The sequence below is a fragment of the Chanodichthys erythropterus genome, chromosome 3, assembly GCF_024489055.1.
Source record: "Chanodichthys erythropterus isolate Z2021 chromosome 3, ASM2448905v1, whole genome shotgun sequence".
In the NCBI taxonomy this organism is placed as follows: Eukaryota; Metazoa; Chordata; class Actinopteri; order Cypriniformes; family Xenocyprididae; genus Chanodichthys; species Chanodichthys erythropterus.
Window position 1 is genome coordinate 55,681,707 of NC_090223.1, and position 25,369 is coordinate 55,707,075.

General features: G+C 39.0%; 1 protein-coding gene across 3 annotated transcripts in view; it reads right to left on the reverse strand.

The window, feature by feature from the left end:
- Positions 1 to 407: 407 nt before the first annotated feature.
- The window catches only part of gprc5ba (G protein-coupled receptor, class C, group 5, member Ba), a 53,615-nt gene continuing 28,653 nt past the window's right edge, over positions 408 to 25,369 (reverse strand). For 2 of the 3 annotated variants that reach the window (XM_067377513.1, XM_067377502.1), the window contains 3 exons: positions 15,407 to 16,424; positions 13,263 to 13,375; positions 408 to 1,650 (listed from right to left, as the gene is read on the reverse strand). In XM_067377513.1, the coding sequence (XP_067233614.1) occupies positions 1,606 to 1,650; positions 13,263 to 13,375; positions 15,407 to 16,424 (1,176 nt within the window). In that variant the 3' untranslated portion in view covers positions 408 to 1,605. The remainder of the gene's footprint in view (positions 1,651 to 13,262; positions 13,376 to 15,406; positions 16,425 to 25,369) is intronic. The other variant, XR_010893753.1, reaches the window with a different exon arrangement.

Here is a 25,369-nt window from a genome sequence, read left to right on the forward strand (position 1 = left end):
AACAGACCCTCTTACCACAGTTCTCTGATCTTTGCTACTGTGGTCATGTACATACTGTCATTCTTTTCAGTGCCGAAAGGGATAGTTCAGCCAAAAAAAGAAAATTCTGTCATCATTTACGTTCCAAACTCAAAAGACTTTCATTCATTTTTGGAACACAAATAAAGATCTTTTTGATGAATTCTGAAAGATTTCTGTCCCTCCGCGCAACTGAAACTTTGAGCCTAAAATTCAATCGGTTCATTTAAAGTGATATATAAAGAGGAACAGAAATCCCTCAGATTTCATTTAATATATCTTCATTTGTGTTTCGAAGATGAACAAAAGTCTTACGGGTTTGGAACGACCTGAGGGTGAGTAATTGATGACATTGATGACTATCCCTTTAAGAGTTATCACTCCCATAACTTTGCAGTCTGCATGGCCATTTAAGAGTTGCAGTTTTCCAAATCATATTCAGACGTGCAGACCTACAGTAGTCTGAACTATATTAACACCCCACCCCATGTCCTCACTTTCCTCCTTTGCTCTGTCATCGTAGTTTTTTTCCGCTGGGATCTGTCCAGCAGTTGGTTGTAGGTATCTGAAGATTAATTGTATAATTGTGTAAAACAGAGCAGAGATCAAAACTTAAGTGGCGAATTCAAGAACCTTGATGTATAAAAAATACAGCCCATTTACAACAAGGTGTTTCTAAGATTTCATTTAGAGTTGAGTGAGATTTGATCTCGAGACTCCACAGAAGAAAGCTTTAGATTTGTCACAGCATGTTGCTTCAGTGGCGCACCACATATTCATACAACAGACAACTCACAAAAGAAAAAAGAAAAAAATTGACCAGAGAGACCAAAGTACTGTATCTTGTTATCATAGAATAAGATGTCCAAGTTTTACTGCACAGTCACAACTGCTGTAGAGACAGATCTGCAACCTCTGCATGTAACACACAGAGCCCGATATGACTTCAGGGCGAATCTGAAGCCAAAGCAAAATACATATTCATCTGAGACAATGATAAAATTAAAATACTGTTGTGATTAATGGTTTTAATAGAGAAGTGTGTAAAACTGCAAGAATATTTTACCATTACACCAACTCAAATTCACTACAACTATTGTTAATGCAAAGAGTTGTCCTGTTTAAAGGGATAGTTCACCCAAAAATAAAAAAGTTGTCATCATTTACTCACCCTCATGTCATTCCAAACCAGTATGAGTTTCTTTCATCTGCTTAACACAACAAATAAGATATTGAAGAATACAATTGAAGGTAGCCATTGACTTTCCATAGTATGGAAAAAATATTAGGGCACTCAATGGCTACCGTCAACTGTATTCTTCATAATATCTTCTTTTGTTTTGACGAAATTTTCATTTTTGGGCGAACTGTCCCCTTAACATCCTTCTGTCATGCTTGTCAGATTGCTCAGGGACACACACACACACACACACACACACGATCCAATTGTTTTGTTTCAGTCTTACTGCAGCACTGGCGGCTACTGACGTTGTCCTTTACTGTAAGTCTGCATTCACTTCAGAGATTTTTCTTACAGTTCAGGAGCTTGCACCACTTTTCCATTCACTCTTCTTCCAGTCTCCTCCTTTACCAAAGCTGTCTTCCTGTGTATGTGGGAGGGGCGGATGGAACCTGTGGGGAAAATGAAACAAAATTAGATAAATTAGAAGCAGGCAGGTTTACAGTCAAAGCATTTACATAAGATGAGTGTTGTTTTATAAGTGGGTAAAACACATCTCTAGCACATTAAACAGAACACACAATTGCGGTCTCTCATTTTGAAGGCTGCGTACTCCGGAGGTAGCATTTGTCAGCCGCATACATCATAAAGTACATCTTATTTCAGAACAGTAACAGTTACAATTGACCATTATTCCTGCCGAATCGTATGTAAGGAATAATTGACGACGGGCCTTTGAAGTATTAGAAAATAATGCACACCTGAGATGGTAATGCGGCCACAACGTTAAGCTAGTCATTTTTATCCTTTTGGTTACTTTATTTATTTGCTTGGTCAGTGTCATTGTGGGTGTTGTTCCTTTTGTGGTTGTAGTAAGGACCTTTGAAATAACTGAAATCATTTGGCAATGTGATATGGCACTATAATGCGGTCAAGGCCTGCCCAGAACTACTGTAGCCATGCCTTTCCCTGAAAATAATTGCACACCTTAGAACGTTCATCAGATTGAAGCATTCAAGTAGTATAACTTGTTGTAATTTCTTCATGAATTTGGAATGTAGTGGTCAGTTTACTAAATGAAGCAGCCTCAATGACGTATGCGGCCAACATATGTGACCTCTGGAGGACGCTGCCTTTGAAATGAGACAGCTAATCTTTCAGCACCTGACATGACTCCAATCCCTCTGGTGTGGATTTTTTCCTCATGGAACAACTTGTTTTAATGAGATAATAAATCTGGATTAGATGGAGTGGTAAGATGGCTTGTTTTCTATAGGTTGTTCTAGACTGTTGAGTTGTACTATTGGGACTGCTGTCTTTCTATGCACTCATGTTTTTACCTTTTTCCCAAAATGGAGTTTTACTACTTATCTTTGTATTTGCTCTTCTCTGCTCGCTCCACGGCAGTTTTTTCTTGCAGCCCGCGTAGAATTGATGCGTTGTTAAATTTTTGGAGAGGTGCACATTAGGCTACGCCGTAGCTGATCGTGCTACACACAGCCTACACTAGCTACGGCGAACACTCAACACAGAAGTACAAATCAGCCTTTACACTAACCCAACCCCTGAACCTACCCATCACAAAAAAGTTTCTGCATTTTTACATGTTTAAAAAGCCTTTCATTACTTTATTTTACAAATGAGGACATCCCTAAAGGGAGTTTTTTGGAGATTTTGTCAGGTTTTGTTCACTTCTGGCTACAAATTTGTCACCAAAATTCTGTTAAGTAGGTACACACACACATGTCTGATTGAGCAGACTGCAAGGTAATTGTGGAAGCAATTTAAAATGTGTCTGCGCTGGAGTCTCAACAGACCCAGAGCAGTGTCAGTGCACTTTGTGAAAGTACAAGGTGCTAAGGCCAGCCAAAGGGGAAGAAGCTTTTTCCCCAAAAGTAATTCTGAGGAACTTCCTGTACTTCAGAGCATAAAAGTTTCCCAGCAACAGTCATTGTGGAACGCACTCAGCTGATATTAAGTGCTATAAAGTAGAAGACAGTGTTGTCATTATTCAGCTCAATTCAGTTCAGGGTTTGTTCTCATCCAATAGTGTCAGTGCAGTTGAATCAGTAATATTGCTGGATATTACAGTTTTTCTCAATTGCTAAAACACTAAATCCTATTTTCTAAAAAAAAAAACTTCAACTGTTAAAACAATTTTATTGAATGAATCACACAGTTGGCAAAACTTTAAACTGTTCATGTGGTTAGACACAATTTGCAAATCTGAATCACCCACTTTCAAAACTGTAAACACATTCTCATTCAAAAAACACATTTAGCAGTGTGGTGCACTTTGACCCAGAATGACCCACAAAAGTTAAACACAACTAACACACTGTTGTCATCGTCCAATCAGTGATGTGTTGAACCTATTCAGTAAACAGGCAGGTCAAATACAAATGGCATGTGTGATTTCCTCAATGGAGGGCAGAGGAGGAAGAGGAAGGGGAGGACAAAGAGGAGGAAGAAGAGGAGGAGGAAGACGATGAGCAAGAGCCATCATTACAAATTAAATTATAGCAACAATCATAGACCATGTTCTGGTTCATGGAAAGAGTATGAGGGAAGCAGGACTATGTGTTCAACCTAATTTAAGCAGGTTCTCAGTGGCCTGCATAGTCAGGACATTCAGAAAAGAAAACAGGTCAATTTTTGGTCCCTGACACTTACAGTACAATATTCAGTAGAATGTCTCAGTAAATCACTCTACCAAAACTCTAGACAGTGGGTCTTGCAGTACTATACTTTGTATTGCAAAGTACATATTTGAGGAAACATGTCAATTCAAAACATGACATTTTCTATTCAACAGTGTTTTGATCTGCCTGCATGGACACCCTTGTATGCGAACTGAACTGAGCTGGATGATGACATCACTGTTTACTCCAGTGTTTATATAGATAAATTAACTAAATTAATAACTATTGATTCTTACATCGGAATGAATCAAAACTGAATTTACTTAAGATGGATACTGACACCATTTTCTTTGAGAGCTGCTGTGCAGCCAAAATTATATACCAGTTATCACTGTAAAGCTGCTTTGACACAATCTGCATTGTAAAAAGCACTATATAAATAAAGGTGAATACAGTATTGCACTCTGACACTTCTAACAAAATGATATTTTTGTAGAATTGAAAGCCACATGAATGTGGAAAGGAAAGCTATATTCCCACAACAACAGGACACTCTCATTGTTAATATGGTCCTTCAAATAATGCAATTTGACTGCATGAAATACAACAGCGAGTTGTTGAAGACAATGTGAATTTTGAAGGAATCAACAGTGTGAGTCTTTCCACAACTGACCGTGTCCTGCAGCGCAACCTGACAAATTTGAAACAAGCCTATAGATTGTCACTTAAGAGAATTTCAGAAAGAGTAAAAGAACTACGATATCAGTATGTGCAAGTCAGTGAACATTTACGGATGAATTTACACTCTACTGAATTACAGTACATCTTTACTGTATTGTATGTAAAGCAGCGCATGTATACAGAGACATGAAGCCTGGCAACGTGACCATATGTGCTGCCATCATCAACTATGGGGTTCTCCTCTGCCATGTGACTTAAGGGCCATCCAACAGTGACCATCTTGCTCTATGGGATGCTCTTCTCAGACGTGAGCAGAGAGGTCATGAGCAGGCAGAGCATTCTGTGTATGTTGTAATTTGGGGCAATGTGAACTTTCACCATGGTCCAAGAATTTGTGAATGGTTTACCAATAACCCACATTTAATAAATGCATGCCTCCCATCATACTCTCCCTCATTTAATCCTATAGAAGATTTTTTCTCAGCGTGGCGGTGGAAGGTGCATGACAGAAACCCTTATACCCAGGAAAATCTCCTCCAGTCAATGGATGCAGCATGTCACAACATAGGAGTGGAATCTATGCAAGGTTGGATTCAGCATGCTAAAGGATTATTGCCTTTGTTGTTTAGGGAGAGGACTGCCTGTGATGTAGATGAAGTCCTGTGGCCTGACCATGCCCAGAGGTATGAATGATTGTAGTGTGTAGAGCAGGGGTCTCAAACTCAAATTGGCGGGGGGCCATTTCTGTGATTGACACCTCATAGGAGGGCCATATTAACATTTATGCGCAAGAAAGCGCAACATTTCAGGAAATTTACTTTCCTTTGCATTATTTCTCACTTGCTTTCATTAGGCCTACTAAAATATTTTTTACACCTATACTATAAATATTTTATTTACCATACTAAATGTAAACAGCAGTGTCTCATTGTTACAGAGTGTAATATAATTAGCCTATATAATACTATTACTAATATAATACTACTAATATAGTAATACAATACTAATAATTGCAATAGTCTTGTGCAACTTCTCACATCCAACAAGGTGCACGGAATAAAAAAATTAGTAATTTAGGAACAAAACCAGCAACACTTGTGGCATGGAGGGGTCAGAAATAAACAAAATACTGGAGCTAAATATATCAACTTTATTTTGCCAAAAAATAAAAATCTCTCATTGTTACATACATTATTAGTTTTTAACATTTAGTGGTAGTATTTTCCCTTACTTCATGTTAGCTTAAATAACATTAAAATCTTGCACTGAACAACACTGTACAGAACAAATACAATCCCTGAATACATTTACACTTTTCTGTTTCTTGACAGACACTTGGCAGCGCTTGTGCTCACACAGCTGAGACACATTTGTCCAAGATGCCGTTTGAGCATCGGTCGCGTTTGGGTGGTTTTAAATCGACGCTCGTGACTTAAAGTAGAGTGCTTTTACTGTAACTTAGGCAAGCGCACTCATAATAGAAGCGACGCGGTTGAGAGTGCGGCTCATGGTTGCATAGCAACGAGAGGCCACTGGAGCAAAAGCGCGTTCGAAAGAAGGAGAATGCGGCGTGGCTGCGTATGTGATGCGATATGTGAATGCCCCCATAAAACGGTGACTTTTTCTTTGCATATCAGTCAGGTAGCAACTAGGGAATCATAATAATTTAGCGGGCCGGATTATGTTTTTTTTTTTAGATCAGTTGCGGGCGGGTAGAGGGGGAGGGCGGGCTGTAAATGGCTCGCGGGCCGGCAGTTTGAGACCACTGGTGTAGAGTGTAGTGTTTTTGGCTGGCTTTGTGTGTTATCTGAAGATAATATAGTTTGATTTAGCAAGTCAAGGCAAAGTTATTGACAGTGTTGCTTTTTTTGTGGGGTTGTGTTTACTGTTTTGAGAAAGGAAGAGTAAATTTCTAGAAATGTGTTTTAGCAATTCAGAAAAACTGTAACAACAACATTGTTGCAGTGCATACAGAGACGCAACTCAACTCCGTGAAGTTGGCACCCCATAAAGCGAAATAATCCCCAAAAATATGTCATTCGTTTGTGCTACGTTTGTGCTGATTTGTGCCGCAAAAACGAACGTTTGTGCTGGTTTGGTGTTTGAGATATTAAGCATTATTTTTTTGGTCGTGTGACGTCATTCTCCACCCCATATCGTTCAAATCGCTTCAAACCGGTGCCATTCGTTTGTGCTCGATTTGTGCTGGTTTGTGCCGTTAAAACAAACACTGTATCTGTTCTCCTTCCACAGATATAACTAATTTAATTCGGGAGCTGTGACGTCATTCTCCACCCCACTTCGTCTAAATCGCACGAAACTGGTGTCGTTCGTTTGTGCTCGATTTGTGCTGGTTTGTGCCGTTAAAACAAACACTGTAACTGTTTTCCTTCCACAGATATAACGGATATAATTCGCGAGCTGTGACGTCATTCTCCACCCCACTTCGTCTAAATCGCACGAAACTGGTGTCGTTCGTTTGTGCTCGATTTGTGCTGGTTTGTGCCGTTAAAACAAACACTATCTGTTCTCCTTCCACAGATATAACAAATTTAATTCGGGAGCAGTGACGTCATTCTCCACCCCACTTCGTCTAAATCGCACAAAACTGGTGACGTTCGTTTGTGCTCGATTTGTTCTGGTTTGTGCCGTTAAAACAAACACCGTATCTAAGACCTCTTCTTAAATATAACGAAAAAATGTTTTATGAACAGTTAGGCTATGTAGCCTAACTCTCCACACCCCATGCCATCCAAATTGCTCCAACCCGGTATTGTTCGTTTGTGCTCGATTTGTGCCGTTAAAAGAATCCCTAAATGATGACTTTTTGACTTAAAAATAAAAAAATAAAATAAAAACCAAATCATTTCCACCCCATGTCTTCTTAAATCTTTACAAAATGGTGCTGTTCGTTTGTGCTCAGTTTGTGCCGTTAAAAAAAAAAAAAAGCAACAATGACAATCTTAAATATAAAGTTGGCCTAACGAAAAATGTTTTTTACATTCAGTTTGCTTAAAACCGGTGCCCCCACATGCTCCAAATTTGCTCGAAATCGTTTGTGTCGGTAACAGGTTTCGTTTGTGCTGCTTTGGTTTTTAAAATATAAAAAAAAAAAATGTATAGGTCATTTTCAGGTCACTCAGCCCCCCCACATGCTCCAAATTTGGCCAAAACTGTCTCATTTGTTTGTGCTGGTTTGTGCCGGCGAAATTTTCGTTTGTGCTGCTTCGGTTTTTAAAATGTAAGACATTGAATTACAGGCATTAACTCACTAGCCTGAATGAAGAATCAGAAAAGCTTAATAGCCTAAATAATCTATTTTAAGTCTTCAAGTAAAAGGTTAAATAAATGTTTACTTTTAGCCTATCTTTACACTTGTAAAATATTTAGCCAAAAACGAAAAAGATTGAATAAAAAACATCGGACTCTTTTCTCTCATAATATGTAAAAACAAACAAAGAAACAAACAAAAACAAGAATAACAGTTTCATATTTCAAAGAAATATGGAATCATCATAGAAAATACTACTCCCGGTACACAAATCATCATACACAAATCAAACTCAGCATGTCTTGCATGTCCCATCACGCAGTTCATCTGATGTAGGCTACAGCTCTGTATATTAGTTACAATTTTTCTATTTGGTTGTTTCATATATTTCTTGCTATACTGTAGCTGTCTTGTGCAGAGCACAACAACACACTTCTCTGTCCGCGGAGGCGCCGGCGCGATCCCTTCCATTGTTTTCTGATATTTTGGGTTTTTCCAATGAAACACAAATTGTTATTTATAAAAAATAAAAAATCTTCTTGTAATAGTGAGTGAAACATGTTGCATCATGGAGGTTTTAAAACCAATTATTTTAAATAAAAATTTCCTCAATGTTGTTTTAGACCACATATAGCCAAAATGAGTATTTTAGGGGCCGCCCACACATTCGAAACAAATTTAAATAAAGCATTTTTTTTTTTCGACGTAGGCTAATTAATTGAACGAATTACACGTACAGATGCTGCACAACTTTCCGTTTCTGACACGCGCTTGTCACTGAAAAGGAGGAAAGCAGAGACTTAATTTGAAATCACATTGCTCCTAAGTGATTTCAGTGTCATTCAATTCAATCAATGTCTAATATTTATAAACCGAAGCAGCAAATAAAACTTTTATCGGCACAAACAATTGCGACTGTTTGGTGAATGAGCTATAAATGACATACAATTTGATTTGCAGCCTGATTATTATCGAAATATAGTCTAACAGTCAATCTAAACATCTAAACATAAAGTAGTCTAATCTAAACACCTTGGCCTAATTAACTGGTTCCAGCCAAGAAGGGAAAAACAAGGACTCAAAATCATATGAATTAATTTATAAACAACACTAATTTTATCCGTTAACTCGTTCTATTTAATGTAACAATTGCAATTCACTTTATACAGTGTATTTGTTTTTTTTTTCTTCATTATTATTGTTTTATTTAAAGAAAATTGCCTTCGCCTATAGGCTACTTTACATGGACAGTGATTAAAGTCTGTGTTTGTTTGAAAGGTGAATTGCAGTTAGATGATGAAATAATCTGAGCATAAGCAGTTCCACAAGAGGCCTGTTAGTTGCAGCGTTTTATCTTTGTCCGCGGAAGATGCGAATCGATGTGTTCAAATGTTATACACGCGTTCCTCTGGGTTTCTTGATTGCACAATAATTAATAAAAGAATTCCCTTCTCTGACGTGCCAAACAAATTTTAAATTAACCTGTAAATTACCCACTGCACACATGACTTTTTTAGTCTCAGTGCATACATCTTTTCCGTATGCAGACCTTTATGCATTGTTTAATGTTTTTGAAGGGCGCAGAAAGACGTTAAACATGTATTTGAAAATTTACCATGCAATGGTATTGTATTTTATTATAATTATTTATTCAAATATCTGTCCCAGTGCTATAGCACAGCATAGAACACGCCTGGTTCCAGAAGTAGTCAGGTAACATGTAGGCCTAAGTGGTTGTGACAATATCTGGCACAAATTTAGTCCATTTAAGAAGGGGTCTTCGTACTTTTCAACGGCACAAACCTGGACAAACGAACAGCACCATTTTGGAACGATTTAAGATGACGGGGAGGAGATTTTTTTTTTATTATTAGGCCTATATATATATATATATATATATATATATATATAAATATATATATATATATATATTAAAAAAAAAAAAAAAAAAAAAAAAAAAGGGGTAATCAATTACAGGGATTCTTTTAACGGCACAAACCGGCACAAACGAACAATACCGTGCTGGAGCAATATGGATGGCATGGGGTGTGGAGAGTTAGGCTACATAACTGTTAATAAAACATTTTTTCGTTATATTTAAGAAGAGGTCTTTGATACGGTGTTTGTTTTAACGGCACAAACCAGCACAAATCGAACGAATGGTACCAGTTTGAAGCGATTTGACCGACATGGGGTGGACGTCACAGCTCCCAAATTATATTTGTTATATCTGTGGAAGGAAAACAGATACAGTGTTTGTTTTAACGGCACAAACCAGCACAAATCGAGCACAAACGAACGACACCAGTTTCGTGCGATTTAGACGAAGTGGGGTGGAGAATGACGTCACAGCTCCCGAATTATATTTGTTATATCTGTGGAAGGAAAACAGTTACAGTGTTTGTTTTAGCGGCACAAACCAGCACAAATCGAGAACAAACGAATGGCACCGGTTTGAAGCGATTTGAACGACATGGGGTGGAGAATGACGTCACACGACCAAAAAAATAATGCTTAATATCTCAAACACCAAACCAGCACAAACGTTCGTTTTTGCGGCACAAATCAGCACAAACGTAGCACAAACGAATGACATATTTTTGGGGATTATTTCGCTTTATGGGGTGCCAACTTCACGGAGGTACACAACTCTTGTCCTCCGAGTGTGTCATTGTGTGGAGAATGACCTAGAAAACTGTTGTTCAAAGCATGCAAATGTTGTCATTCAAAATGCAGAACAGTGAAACAAACAGAGCAGAATATCAAGGACAGCAAGGAGAAAGATAGATACCGACAATTTAGTCTCAAAATGGAATAATATGAAGCACAAAGCACAATCAGCCATTAAGCGATTGCACAGGTCAAATGTTTGGTGACCGTCATTTTCCCATTGTAGTCGACATCCGAAAACTCAGGCAGCTGACTTGTTGCCTCACTACCCTATCAGGCAATGACTTTGCAAGTAGTGTTTGCGCACAAAGGTACCTCATGAAACTGATTTTAGAGGCAGCGTAATGGTTTAATGATCTACAGCAAAATAGCGTGAGATTTGGTGAAAACTAAACGAATATTTAATTACTACAATAGTAATTTCTCACAAGAATTGACATCAGACATTAGTCAAATACGTACATTTACACACAAACGGACCACCAACCGCAACTTTCAGGCACCATATTTATTTCCGGCATTTATCAGTTTTCAAAACGCAGCCATAATCACACACAAGCCGGAAGAGATGGCATTGAAGGCAGTGCTTGCATCATCAGCCAATAAACTGATGTGATTCCATATGGGCTTTAGACAACCGTCACACCTGGAGAGTGTTCCCATAGCGTCAGTGAACTTGGGCAGCATTTTTCATGTTAACATGGAAGATGTTAACATGAAATTATCATTAAAATAACAACGAGATGTACTTAATAACAAATCCGCTTCGAAGCACTCATGCTTATTTGAGTTTCAAACTGTTCTCTGATATGGTCTGGCAGCAGACTTGCACTCTCACCTGCGCTTCCTCTGCAAGTGACGTCACCTGTGATCACCACCTCATTCTCCCCCTGCAACTCCACCCACACCACAGCGCATGACTGATTAGAATGACTTCCAGTGGAGTTCATGAATCATTGCAGTATGTTTAATATTTTTTGTCAGTATAAAATGACAAATCACTGATATGCAAAAATTATATTGATTTACAAACTGCTGCTCTTTTTGTTTAGACACTGTTTATTATGGTTGTGATAGCCTATCTAGCCAACCATGATATCACACGTTACTATCTTGAGTGGATAAACTATTCGACAGAATGTTATTTATATTGCATCTTATTTATATTGGTTTATTATATATCTTACATGCTGCAAACACTGTAGGATATTGTTTACCGACATGATGTATCCCAATCTTCAAACAGAAGGAACTGGATGAAATATTCTAAATTATATCATTTCATAATCTGACTTGTGATGCAGCCTGGAAATAAACCACACCATGTTGGTTCCTGGAGCACACAAATGTGCCAAAATAATACTGTGCATGGAGGAACAAGACCAAGGTTACTGAAGGCTGAATGTCCTGAGGACAGGAATAATTTACAGTTTTCTATCAAACAAAAAAGAACCATAGGTAGCCTACCAGTGGCACTTGATATTTTTTTTCTTTTTTGGGGGGAATTGTTTTGGGAAGTTTTCTTTAAAAATAAAGGCGGCTGTATATAAAAAATACAATTACAAAAAAGGAATCAATTTTGATTTTTAGAGATGGAGTAAATATTAGTTTTATTGTTCAGTAATGAACAGCCACAAACGGTTCAGTAATGAATAGCCACAAACGGTGATTATCAGGGTCCAAGCACCACCCGCTCATGTAGACTATTCAGTTAAACAATGGCTATGTCTCTTTACAAACATAATACAAATCTTTAACTATGTCTAGTTTTAATCTGTGTTAAAACAGACAAATAATATTGTCTCTTCATTTTAATTGGACAGCAGTCATTGTTAGCAACTAGTCAAATATGTTTTCAGTATCATTAGGATATATAAAAATTAAGGTAACAATGATCTGTAAGTTTTGTGGAGATGAAATATTTCTTTATAAACTGATTAAACTTTATGGAACTATGATGAATTTCAATGCGAACCATCAAACCATTTATGAGACCAAAAATGATTTGTTATCCTGTGCCTCCCTCTGATGGAGAACTTTAGTATTACAGTCATCTCTCATTTTCTAGTTGCTGAATCCCACAATAAAGACACAAACAGCAACAAAAATCTGTGAAACTAAAACCTTTCAGTCTCTTTACAGTATTAAAGTATGTTAAATAATTTTACCATCCCAGCTTCTTGCCCCGTTGGCAATATTTTTTTATTTATTTGTGTCAAGTGTAAGTGAGTCGCAGGCAGCAGAGAATGGACCCTTTTCACAGACTGATGATGCCTTTTAATGGTCATCAGCATCGTAAATCCTGCAGTTTTTTATATTTTTATTAAAAAAATGTATGCATATTTATTACACTATACTTTGTATTATATTACATTTGCATCAATTTACAAAAAACTAATGTTGCTGTGAGGGTGTTTCTAATTGAGTGGCAGTGCCAGTGACACTAAAAATGACATCTTACTCTCCACTGACTGACTGCTGTTATCAATCTCTTTCTATTTTTTCCCATTTTATGAAAAACTAGAACCTCCCAGTCTAAGTCACAGAGGAATTAATAAGAAAAAACTATCACAAACTATCAGCTTTGATAACTGATTGATATCTAATTTATGCCACTTTTTTTCAGTCCTGATCTATAGACATCTATAGATAATGCCATTTCTGATGGGGCTTGACACAAGCTTGAGCTGGTCAATAGCTTGTCTCAAACAAATCAGATGTAGCAAAGAATCTGGAAATAAGGTTTCTCCAGGTTTCTTTATTAGGCCTATTTATAAAAAATATAAAGTTAAGTACTTACTGCTCCTCCATTTAGTATCATGGTCATCTCAGTAGGTTGGTAGACGTTACTTCTGAAAGGTGCACTGGGTCTGGCCCCTGTGTTGCCATTATGATGACTGCCACTCCTCAACCCTACAAAAGTTATGATGAATGTTAGGATCTGTTTAACATTAGTTAAAGCATTAGTTCACACAAAAATTTAAATACTGTCAATTACTCACCCTCATGTTGTTCCACACCCGTAAGACCTTTGTGCATCTTTGGAACACAAATTAAGAAATTGCTGATGAAATCTGAGTGGTATATGACTCTTCAGCAATTTAACTGACATTTTCAAGGTCCAGAAAGGTACTAAAGACATTGCTAAAAAAAGTCGACATGACTGCAGTGGTTCTACCTTAATTTTATGAAGTGAAGAGAATACATTTTGTGCACAAAAACAAAACAAAAAAATTACTTCAGTCAACAATATCTTCTCTTCTGTGTCATTCTGGTAGATTGTTTACATCCAGTGCTCCAAGGTTCTACATCAGAAAGCCGACCCATTGGCCGGCTCCTGCGTCAGCATCACACGCATGCGCCTTGCTGCTCACGTGATCAGCTTTGGCCAATACTGAGCCGGCATTCGGACATAAACACGGAAGCCTTCACTGTGCTCACTTCGGCAACTACATAAGGATAGTGAGAGGGAAAAGAAGAGATTGTTGAATAAAGTTGTTTGTTGTTTTGTTTTGTTTTTGCACACAAAAAGTATTCTTGTTGCTTCATAACATTAAGTTTGAACCACTGTAGTCAAGTGGACTATTTTAACAATGTCTTTAGTACCTTTCTGGACCTTTTAAGTGTCGGTTAAATTGCTGTTTATGCAGAATTTGAAATTGGGGCCCCTACCGCACCAAACATACAAGTCAACCTAGCTATCCAAAATCTTTGTCTGCAATTTAATAATAATGACTTATTACTTTTGCTATTGCTTTTGACCACTAAGTATCAGTATTTAGTCAGAGACCTCCCATGGCTGTAGCTAGCACTAGCAGATGATTTATTATGCAAATATAAATGTAATAGAAAAATACAGTACATTAATCAAATATTGATACATTCTTATAATCTGTTGTTTAGTCAAAAATTCAAGAAGGTCCATATTCTAAAGCTCTAACTTGTACTCGGCCTTAAAATAACATAGTTCTTGTAATTGTTAACTATAGCATTGATTACAATAAGGATACAATTACAGGTAAGACATTTTTCTTTTTCTTTTTATAGCATTTGTTATGAAAAATAGCAACATAGTTTAGAAACTATAGCTACAACATGCCACAGCTGTAACATAAATCTTTAGTAAAACATCTATTCCCTTAACAAAATAGTCAAAATTTGCCACAGTAAATACAACATGATAAATTCTAGTAAATGTGGTCTTCATGAGTTTAAAAAGCTTGCAGGATGATGTTTTCCCCTCTTTTCATCAGTCATTTTAGTGGCTGTTTTAGATCATGTTTGACTTTTCCATAGCATTTTACTATCCTCAATAGAATCCAAATGGGTTGCACATTTTATCAACAGCGTCGAATAGGAACGGCTCGTGCAAATATTAACACTTTTGGAGCCCCCGTATGAATGCATTTACAGTGACTGGCTCGCCACTCATGCAAAACTAAACAATTATGCTTCAGTCACACAGTCATATTGTGCAGACAATTGATCCGTTCAGTTCGTAAAGCTTATAAAAGCTCAGAACGCGAGATGTAGAGTTCATTAATAGTCTGATGATTCTACGTTTCAGTGTGGGGCGTTCAGAATACCGGCAACATGTGACAAGTGCCGGTGCGCGAGAAGTGTACCGGGCCACTTCGAGCACTGACTGTTACTACTAATAAAACCAATCTCTGGGGGCCGCAAAAGGGCGTGGGCCCTTAGAATTGAACCCCCCCCACCCCCACCCCCCACCCCCCACCCCCCCCCCCCCTTTAGCGCCACCCCTGTGTCTATGGACAAGTCATACCTCAGATTCCATCAAAAATATCTTAATTTGTGTTCTGAAGATAAACAAAGGACTTATGGGTGTGGAACGACAGGAAGGTGAGTAATGACAGAATTTTCATTTTTGGGTGAACTGAATAATGTTCTAAATGTTCTATTAATCTTTGTGCCTAGTTGTACCTGCAGTATTTTCATCAAACGCATATCCCTGGTTTTCCACAAACTGCCTGTGTGAAAGAGGGATGTCCTCATCAAGGCTGGCCTCTCTCATGCGTGAGGAATTCTGGGATGTGTCGAAATAATCTGGAACAGAAGGCTGAGGTGGCGCTCGAAGACAGGCATGGGCTTCAGGAGCAGCGTGACACAGCAATAACAACCAACCCTGTGCTACCAGCGCTACAGCCAATGCTGGATCATCCCAGTCCGGAGACTTCCCAAGAACGTTGTTTCCATAGACGTAGAAACCAACCCAAGCAACCCACAAGAGAATGGACAGCAAGCAGGAGACCAGAAGCCACACAACATTACAGTGCCAGTGTCGTGCCTTCCCACACAGCGCTAATGTTGCGCTTACTAGGGCGGCCAGCAGAAGCGCAAGCACGTAGGCGCAAGCCAGCGTAAAGTCCAGAGGCTGATACTGGCACGCTGGGTTACCTGCCCGAAGCACTGTTAGTAGAAGCCACTCTGCAGCGATAATACCCTGTACTGCTGTCAACCCTAATGCTAGTCCAGCGAGGGCACACCCACCCGGGCTACGAGACTCACGGGCAAGCCTTCGCAGCCTCACGCCCTGTGCCAACATGCAGGCAAAGCAGAGTGAGAAAAACACACCCCAGAGGGCACGCCGCACCAAACAAATGCTCTCGTTATGCTCAATAAGGTACGCAAAGCTAAGCCCAAAAAGCCCAATTATGCCTATCAACAGTAAGAGAGTCGGACCGATGCCACTTCGCTTTGGTGCCTCGGTCACTGAGTGCAGCCGGCACAGTAACACTACCAACAGCAAAACAGCAGCTAACACACCAGCGGCTGCTACGACCTCCACCACCACGCCCCATACAGCATCCAGGTCACATAAGAGAGTGTAAGGGCGCTGAAGACCAAATCCGCAGCCGAACGGGACTGTCGGCTTATCATCTTGAGACAAACTCACATCCAGCCCAGTGAGCAGCAGGAACAGCACGTGAAAAAATGGCATCTGAGGAAGAGAGAACATGAGAATGACAGAGCAAATCTTAGTCCTTGTGCAATTTGTGTTTTTAAAATTTTTAGACTTATATTAAATATTTACAAATATTACAAATAGTACAAATATTTAGACTGACACATACAGTGAGCCAAAAAATGTTCTTGGACACCCAAGTCCCAGTTCAAGTGTGGATTTTATTGCATTATATCAAATATTATCAACAATATATAAACAAATTATGGTCTTTTTTTTTCAGAACATGTTTATAAGCCATTTTTGATGGTATTTATTTTGTATAAAGTCAGTTTGACTAATCAGTATGAATAATCTTGTTTCGCTCTCTGTTTTTATAGTAGTGGATAATGGGCATAGTATTGTATACTGCTGCAAATGAGCTTTCTTTGCAAGGGAGTTTAGATGCCGTGAACTCCATGAGAGAGAAAATTAGTAGTCTTTTTTGGCCTTGTTAGAGTACACGCTGATTATTCCACGTAATGCCATGTACAGTATACGTCCCAATCCTCATATTTTTAAAGAGTGAGACTGTCACAGAACACATTGTGAAGGAGATTGGTGATTTGTGGTACACCCTTAAAGTGGATGGAACTAAAGACCAAACTGGATGTGAAAATATTTCTATTATAGTGAGAGAGAGAGAGATATTGCTAAAAATTGCTACAAGCAAACAATGTAACTTGACATTAACTGATCTAGTTATCTCCGAAAAAACTAATGTTGGCCTCAACCTTGACAAGATTTTACGACGGTGCCAATGTTATATCTGGAAAACATGGAGGAATGCAAAAAAATACTGCAATACAAATTAAATCATGAAGTGCCATATGTGTATTGTTTTAATTATCAGCTGCAAGAGGACTTTTTCAATGTGTGCAATTCCCATTACTTTTGTTTTCAGAAACCCACGGTGGCTGCAGAATACACTAGTGAAAAACTGAAAAGACTGCTTGATCAGAAATGGACTAAGAACCTTGCTATGGTGTCAGTCATTGTGAAATCTGGTGACAGCATAACTGAAACACTCACAGATGTGAAACTTGAGGCTATAAGCTTACTGAAAGCCGTAACCAAGCCAAGCTTCAGGTTCACAGCTTATATGAGCCATAAAATCCTGGGTCTCCTCAATCCACCAATTAAATGGTTGTACTCTGAGGCTCCTGATCTGTAGAACTGAACTGTTCAACTAGTCCATAGCACATTTGACTGTATTGAAGATCAGTGATGTGAAGCAAATGTGAATACCACCAGGTATCAAGCACTCTTGCCACACCAACAAGCAAACGATAAAGACTTATGTACAAAACCATGGAGGATTATTGGTTGAAAGCACAGTGGGTGCTCATCATGATTTAGCAAAAGAGATACCCAACTGGTAGAAGCTCTGTGTGCCATGGACACTGACAGCCCTTTTCTCTGAACATAAATAAGATCAAGCTGCTGTTGCAACTAACCAAAACTGAACCGGTAGAATTGGAGTTTATTGTAGCTTATACATTTTTCCTGAATGAACTTTAAAAAAAAAAGCCAGTTAAAAGAAGTTGATCCCACACACTCTGGAAAGATACTGCGGGGGTTTGTCGGCAATCCCAACAGTACTGCTGGCACTGAAACTTTCATTAACATTTGGGGCATCGACTGCAATGTGTGAAAATTCCCTGAATCGATTTTTCAGTGAAAAAGCTAATCTTGTTCAGCTATCATGTGAGAAGGACCTGACAACCAAGTTCTAGAAGGAAGGAGAGTGAAACGAGGAGGTTCAGCACAGCATCTAGGAGGCTACAACTCTTCTAATGGTAAGCTCAATGTTTATGTTTTATGTGGTTTCACGATCGACCTGATAGCAATGCCATGTTGCACTTATGATGTTTTTTCATGATGAGAGGCTTCCTGTCATGAGTGGAACAATTATATATAATTAGGCTTATTATAATAATAATTATTATAATATAATAATGATACACAGTCTCACACTCATACAGGCCACCCCATAAATCTGCAGGAAAAAACACTATAGTTGTAAACATTATTTACACTACTTTTAAGAATAATAAAACAAATGTTGGGAAAGTAATATCATTGTTACTTTTATGTATATTTCTAACTTTTAAACTGACTCTGGTTTCAGCAGCATAGCCCAGCCCCCCAATTTTCTATTTAATTAATAGAGTTTGATTTGCTGCTACATATTGTAGGGTCTGCACAGTCTCAAGGATGAGCAGGTCCCACCATAAACTGTGTTTAAGCCTCAATTCACGGAACTTTGGTTTATAAATCTTACATCGATTCCGGCCCGGCAGACACTAATGGATCACGAGACCTTTTTTTTTTTATGACTATTTCGATAAGTCCCAAACCTCTCCTCTGTGACTTCAAAGGAGATGCGAACGCCACGGATCGGGTTTCGAAAGACAGGCCCGAATTCCAAACGGTCATAAAAAGAGAAAATACACGCACGCACCCACAGACACACACACACATACAAAGACTGTATACACAAATATTATACCTGCAAATATGAATGTACCTGCCATTGTAGTGCTCGCTGCATGTATGTGTTACTAGTGTAGAATCGTAGAATTGACTGTAGTAGGTCAGTTTTCATGTTAAACGATAGTAATAGAGTGTAAAGTGTATCTTCTTTATATGACGAGAGACACCTGTCGAGTTTGATCTCTCCGTAAAGCTGTGAATCCGAGCTATTCACTCATGTACGTTACATTTCTGCCAAATGCATCGTTCAATGTTTAATAATACTATGAAGAAAATGCACTGATTCAACATACCATAAATTTGTTCGGGAGACAGGACAAAGGAATGTGGAAACCCGCCAAATCGCAACGCTAGCATTGGAGGACGTTATCAAGAAGGCGTTCTGGTCTGTTGTCTTTAAAACACCATGACACGCGTCTTTTGGTGGCACAAGTTTTCTGCACGAGTTCCTGCCATCAAGACAGCCTCTCTTCTTTATTTTCCGGTCATATTACAACAGTTAAACCTTCGTTTGAAACTTCGCCGAAACAACCTCCGGAAGAAGAAGCAACTATCAAACCGAGCGCTCCGAAACTCCAAGCACCCTGACTAACCTATGCAAGTATAACGTTTTTACGATTTTAAATACTGAGTTTCCTTGCTGGCTCTTAAAGGTGAACTGTTACAATTTGACCTGCTTTGATCATCTCTTTCGTTTCTGCCTTTCCCTCTACTTTGTATGTATTTGTATTTACTTGTGTCCATTTAGCCGTATAACCTGTGTATTACCCGTTCGTATATTAAACTCATTATATCCATGCTTTTTGTTCACGTGCTCATTTTAGCAACAACCGAGTCACTTTAACGTTCTGATTCTAATATCCTTGCTCTATATTTGAAGGCTATGATAGAAAGTTAGTCTCCCAGCCCGAGAATAACATTTCTGTCGTGATAATCTGTGGATAATTTTCCGTTTCGGTGGACGAACTGATAGTTTTCCACATAATTATTCAACCAGAACTAATCATATATGTGATTGATTATAATTTGTTGTAGTTAATTCACCATATATGTTTAATTCCCCGTTGGGTCGATATATGAACGTCATAAAGCTTTCTGAATTATGATATTCATATTTCATCCATAAATTGATTAATAACTGTACATCGCTACATTTATTTGGTGGAGAATGCGGGCATCGTTTTAAACTTGGTTGTTGAAAAAAAAAAGCAAGGTAGAATAATTGGTGTGTGATTTAATGTTCATGCGCGCTTTATTCAGTGAGAAGACGCACGAGTCCTCACACTACTCACCGTTAACAAGCTGCTGTTGTGTCTAAAAACACTGCAGGCCTAGCTTTGGGTGACCGTGAAACTGCAGTTCATTAATATTCAGACTCGTATGCAAAAGGGCGACAGTCTTTTGCAATACAGTTTTAATATTAATTTCCGCTTGAATGAAACGAATTGATCGTCATTAAGCGTGTTCTGAAACGAGATTTTGTAGCGAGTTTCCTATTTAATCTCTGCAAAGGCCTTATCTGCCGCTATTTTAATTGAATTATTTGTGTCGTCCAATTATTCAAAAATAGCGTCTCGCTCCCTTGGTAACTAATTGGACTAGCTACCCAAAAGACGTTACCAAATACAAGTCTAATCTGAAAACAGTTTACCTGCTTTATCCGATTTGACTTGTAAAGTTGGAGCCAGTCGAAAAAACGCCCTGATCCAGCGTGACTAATAACAGCAGTGAATTATCCTGCAGTTACATATTTGTGCACTAAAATTTGTGCAAAAACGGGGTCACTAAACCCCGAGGTTCCAAAGTTTTATACTTAGGATAAAAGGTTGCACCAGTCCAGTGAACTGGCACAGAAGAATCCGCCGAGATTCTAAAAAGAGTTTGTATGTGATATGTGCAGTTAGATCAGCTGAAACGCTAATTTAAAAATATCACAGAGGTGGATGCAGTAACGCTGACCAGACGCCAGAGGGCAGTCTGTCCAGGTGGGGCACCCCTCCCTACTTCATTGTTGTGTGGACTCAGTAACGCCCTACTTCATTGTTGTGTGGACTCAGTAACGCCACCGTGTGGACGTTCTGAGTTAAAGCTGCTCTCCGTACTTTGAACTGAATTGTCTCCAAATTCGCCCGTGACTACTTCAACGTTGCTGTTATAACTGTTTGTTGATGGTAATGCTTTCCAATCGTTTTTGGAAGGTGGTTTACTTATTTAAATTTGGTTTAAACACGTTTTAAATTTTTAATTTAGATTAAGTTGCCCTTTCAACCAGAGAATTCACTTCCTGGAAGTGCTCCCCCGTGTGGACGGATCCGGAAGTCAATTCCCTGCCATCTGTGTGTCCTTTCCTCTCCTTGGTTCCTTTGGTCACAGATTTATTCTATTCTATTCTATTTCTATTTTATGTTACTCCATTCTACTCCTTTGGTTTAACTCAGTTTTGTTTGTTCTTCTCCCTCTCTTTCTCTTGAGTTATTATTTTATTTTATTTTATTTTTATTTTATTAGTAATTGTTTTTTTGTTTGTTTGTTTCGTTATTTATTTTGCTTTATTTACTTCGGAAATTCTTTCCCTTGTATTACTTAATGCTGTATTCTATTCACTCTTAGTCCTGTGTCCTGTATGTTATTGGCTGGCAATAACATACACACACACACCCAAGCCTCCCTTATTTCATACACTTATTTTTAAATTTAATTGAACAACATTCAATTGTAATTTAAGATTAAGTAGTGTCAATCAGTTGGCATTCTGCTTACCAAGAAGCACTCCTCTTTAGGGAATTCACAAATAGGGAAGGCTTTCTCCTCTCTTTGCCCCACGCTGTTCTTCTGTGCATTTATTTCAATTTAATTGAGCAAGAGTTCAATTCAAGTTTGAATCAAGTGCCTCTGAATTGTGTTTTTCTTTTCTCTCTCCTTTCCCATTCTATTTCTATGCACTGGTTTAAATGTAATTGAACAGGCTTTAATTCAAATTTGAATCAAGTGCATCTGAATTGTTTTGTTTTATTTTGCCTTTTGTCCGGCTTCCAGCTCAGTTAAGACCCCTATCCTGTTATCCTACACACTTGATTATTTAAATTTGGTTTAACCCTCTGGAGTCTGAGGCTGATTTGGGGCCTGGAGAAGTTTTGACATGCTCTGACATTTGTGCTTTTTTCAGTTCTTCATAGACATATTAATGGAAAAAGTGTCATTACACTGTATTCAGCACAAACTAGGCTACAATAATATGTGAGGAACATGTATGTACATGTTTGTGTTTTTGAAGGAATAACATTTATGCGTGGTTATTGAAAAAACAAAAAACTTAAGTCACTGAAATAAGGCCAAATAAAGTATAGTAAATCTGTGTTCACAAGACTTTTGGGTATTGGAGGTTGTAGACTAGAATTTTTGCTTCAGAATTATGTAAAAATTATGCTGCCTACTCCTTCATATAAAACAATATATTCATTTAGTTTTTGTAAGACACTTTTTGCCAAGAAACACAGTATGCGAGGAGGCGTGAATCACCACTGAAAATGGGCCATTCTCACCTGAGAAGACAAAAGAATTGGATAGTAATGAGCTGAAATGACTTGCATATTAATGAGGCATTTCAGTCAGGTAGGCTGTGAAAAAAAACCTTCTGTGATGTCTCAAGCTCATTATGATATATGAAACATACAGAAAAATATTATTACAATATAAAGTAATGGTTTTATATTATACTTTAAAATATAATGTATTTCTGTGATGCAAAGAGTCTGAATATAGGCTTTTAGTTTAAAAGCATGCACATTTGGAGAAATATTGGATTCTCATATGCTTATGTCAATTTTCTATACAGAGGAGTTATTTTTATTTAATATTCACTGTCATTACTATGAGCGCTGGTGTTTTCAATTCATCCTTGAAGTCGGAGGGCGCTCTGTGCATTTTTAGTCCACAAATTCATCTAAAAGAAGAAGAGGCTATTCCATGAATGGAGTTTCCAATTCATACAGCAGCAGGAGGGCACTAAAGAAACAAAAACTCATCTAAAATTCATCCATAGAAGAAACGTAAACAGGAACTAACTGTATGTCTTCTAGAGATCGCTAACCATGACTTTTACATCCAGATAAACACTTTTCAAGACAATAAATACACGATTGAGATGATGAATGCATGTATTGCCTCTAAATTTGCGTCTGAATAGCGCTGGCTCCGTGGGCGTGGCCGCATTAGCGGATAATGAGCTGAATCACAGTCTTCTGACATGGCTCTCTTTTCATACAGATTACATAAACACAGAAGGTTTGTTTTCGATTTGACTTACATGATTTAAAACCTGACATCTTAACGTTTTTTAGACATAAGTTTAATTTTTCTGTGATTAGTATTCACTAAGTTACAGTTCATTTTCTGAGAATTATCAGATTGGATTTCGTTCAGAGGGAGAGGAGAGATCACGCATCATGTTAGTTTTCTTTATTTTACAAAAAGCACAACATTTTGTTTTTACTTTGAGTGTATATAAATAAAAGAAGACATTCTATAGTTTCAATTGATATATTACTTATGTCTCTATGACAAAAAATGACGGAGTATTTGAAGTCTGTTTTGCTGCAATGTGAAAAAAAAACTGCAAAACGCGCCGGCGCGTTTTTAGACCTCAGAGTGTTAAACAAGATTTAAATTGAGATTTGAATGTACAATTAAGTTGTGTTTACTTGACTGTTTGTGTACTTGCAGACAAGGCCCTCTAGCACCCGGTGGTGAGTTGACGGTTGTTCCAGTGGGTTCCAGTGAAGTGGAGTTGCCTGGCCTGGCGAATCTGACACGTGCCTGTGCGTGAATCGCAGGACGTTTCTGGCCTCACACCACGGGCAGCACGCAGAGACATTAGCAGATTGGGTGTGTCAGGTGCAGGGAGGCGACGAGTCCAGTTGGAACCCAAGGCAATTTTGTTTAATTTCCCTGTTTCTGCTCGACAGAACCGCCCTTTGAGTAACTGCCTGCGGGGTCAGACTCAGGGGTTGGGAAAAATTCAATTTTGACCTGCCAATCTGGCCGTCGGCGTTAATACCTCGCCTGAAAACGCAATTGTGCTGAAGGTCACTGTTTGAGAGGCTGCGTCGTGGTGCCAGGAGGACAGGACGTCCGCGGACACCGCAGTCGGGTGTGGGAACGTCTAGGAGAGGCTGCCCCGTCACTGAGTTCTCATCTGGGCACTCGCAATTCACCCCAGGCCTAGAGTAACAACGTACAGTCCCTTCCCTGAGTGAAAACTACAAGATATTACATATCTTTCATTCCTTTAGGTTCTGGCCAACGCTGTTACTTTTAAGCCATACCCTCCCTCTCAGTTTTATGACTCAACGGCGCCCTCGCCTGGCCCCGTCATAATCCCAGAGGCGATAGGAAGTTTAAGCTCAATTTCTCCCCTTTAGCCCTTCACGTTTTGTTTTATTGCTATTCTACGTCTATTCCTTTCTATTTTGTTTACTGCTCTATTTCTCATTTAATTGCATCCACTCTGTTCTGTTTTCTTTTCTGCTGTGTTTGTTTCTTTCAGTTCACGTAGAAGCAGAACCTGTGAGAGCCACCACGGAAAACTGAGTAATAGATAGACGACCGAGCAGCGAGAGTCACCAAAGGACTCTTAGAACTACCGCCTGTCAAAATCTATAGTTAAATCCGGCACTCACTCACACAAATTGACCTACGTGGTCCTTCTTGGTTTGACAATTAAGTGTCAAACCTACCTTCCACTAACTGTCTGCACCAGTTAACTGGAACCACACAAAAGAATAATCTAATTACGTATTACGTAACCGCTAATCCCTGCACAAGCTTGCATTGGTTCTTGTCTTTGTTGTGCTGTCTTTCTCTCGTCAACAGTAGAAGCCACTATGTCACGAGCATCCAGCCCTGACACCCACTGGGACCATCTCGAGACCTGGCTGGGCGTCATGACCAACCCGTTCCTGCCCAATGCCGCCGGCGACCTCCAGCACCTGAGCCGCGAGCAGCTGGACGGGGACTTGGATCGACTGATGGCCCACGATCCGATGCAGAGCTACAGTCACAAAGAATGGGCAAGACTCATCGGAGGCCTCGCCCACAACCTCATCGCCCAGGCAAGGCTCAATGAAAGGAGCAATGCACTTCTGGAGCAGGAAGTCGCGGCGCTCAAGCTCCAGGCTGAGGAAGCCCGGAGGAACCAGGCTCAGACCCAACATCGTCTTGATCAGCTACTCCTCGAAACCCCAGATCAGCGTAGGACAGCGGAGGAATCTGATCCTGAGCTACAGGAGGAAGTCGAGAGACTCCAAAAGGCCCTCGAAGAGCTCCACTTGAAGACGGGGCGCAGAGAGCAGATGGAAAAGCAATCCATAGAGGAACTAACTGGAAAACTCCAGCAAGGTGAAGCTCTCCTAGCAAGAGCAGAGATTGAACTGAAAGAAAGAGATGCT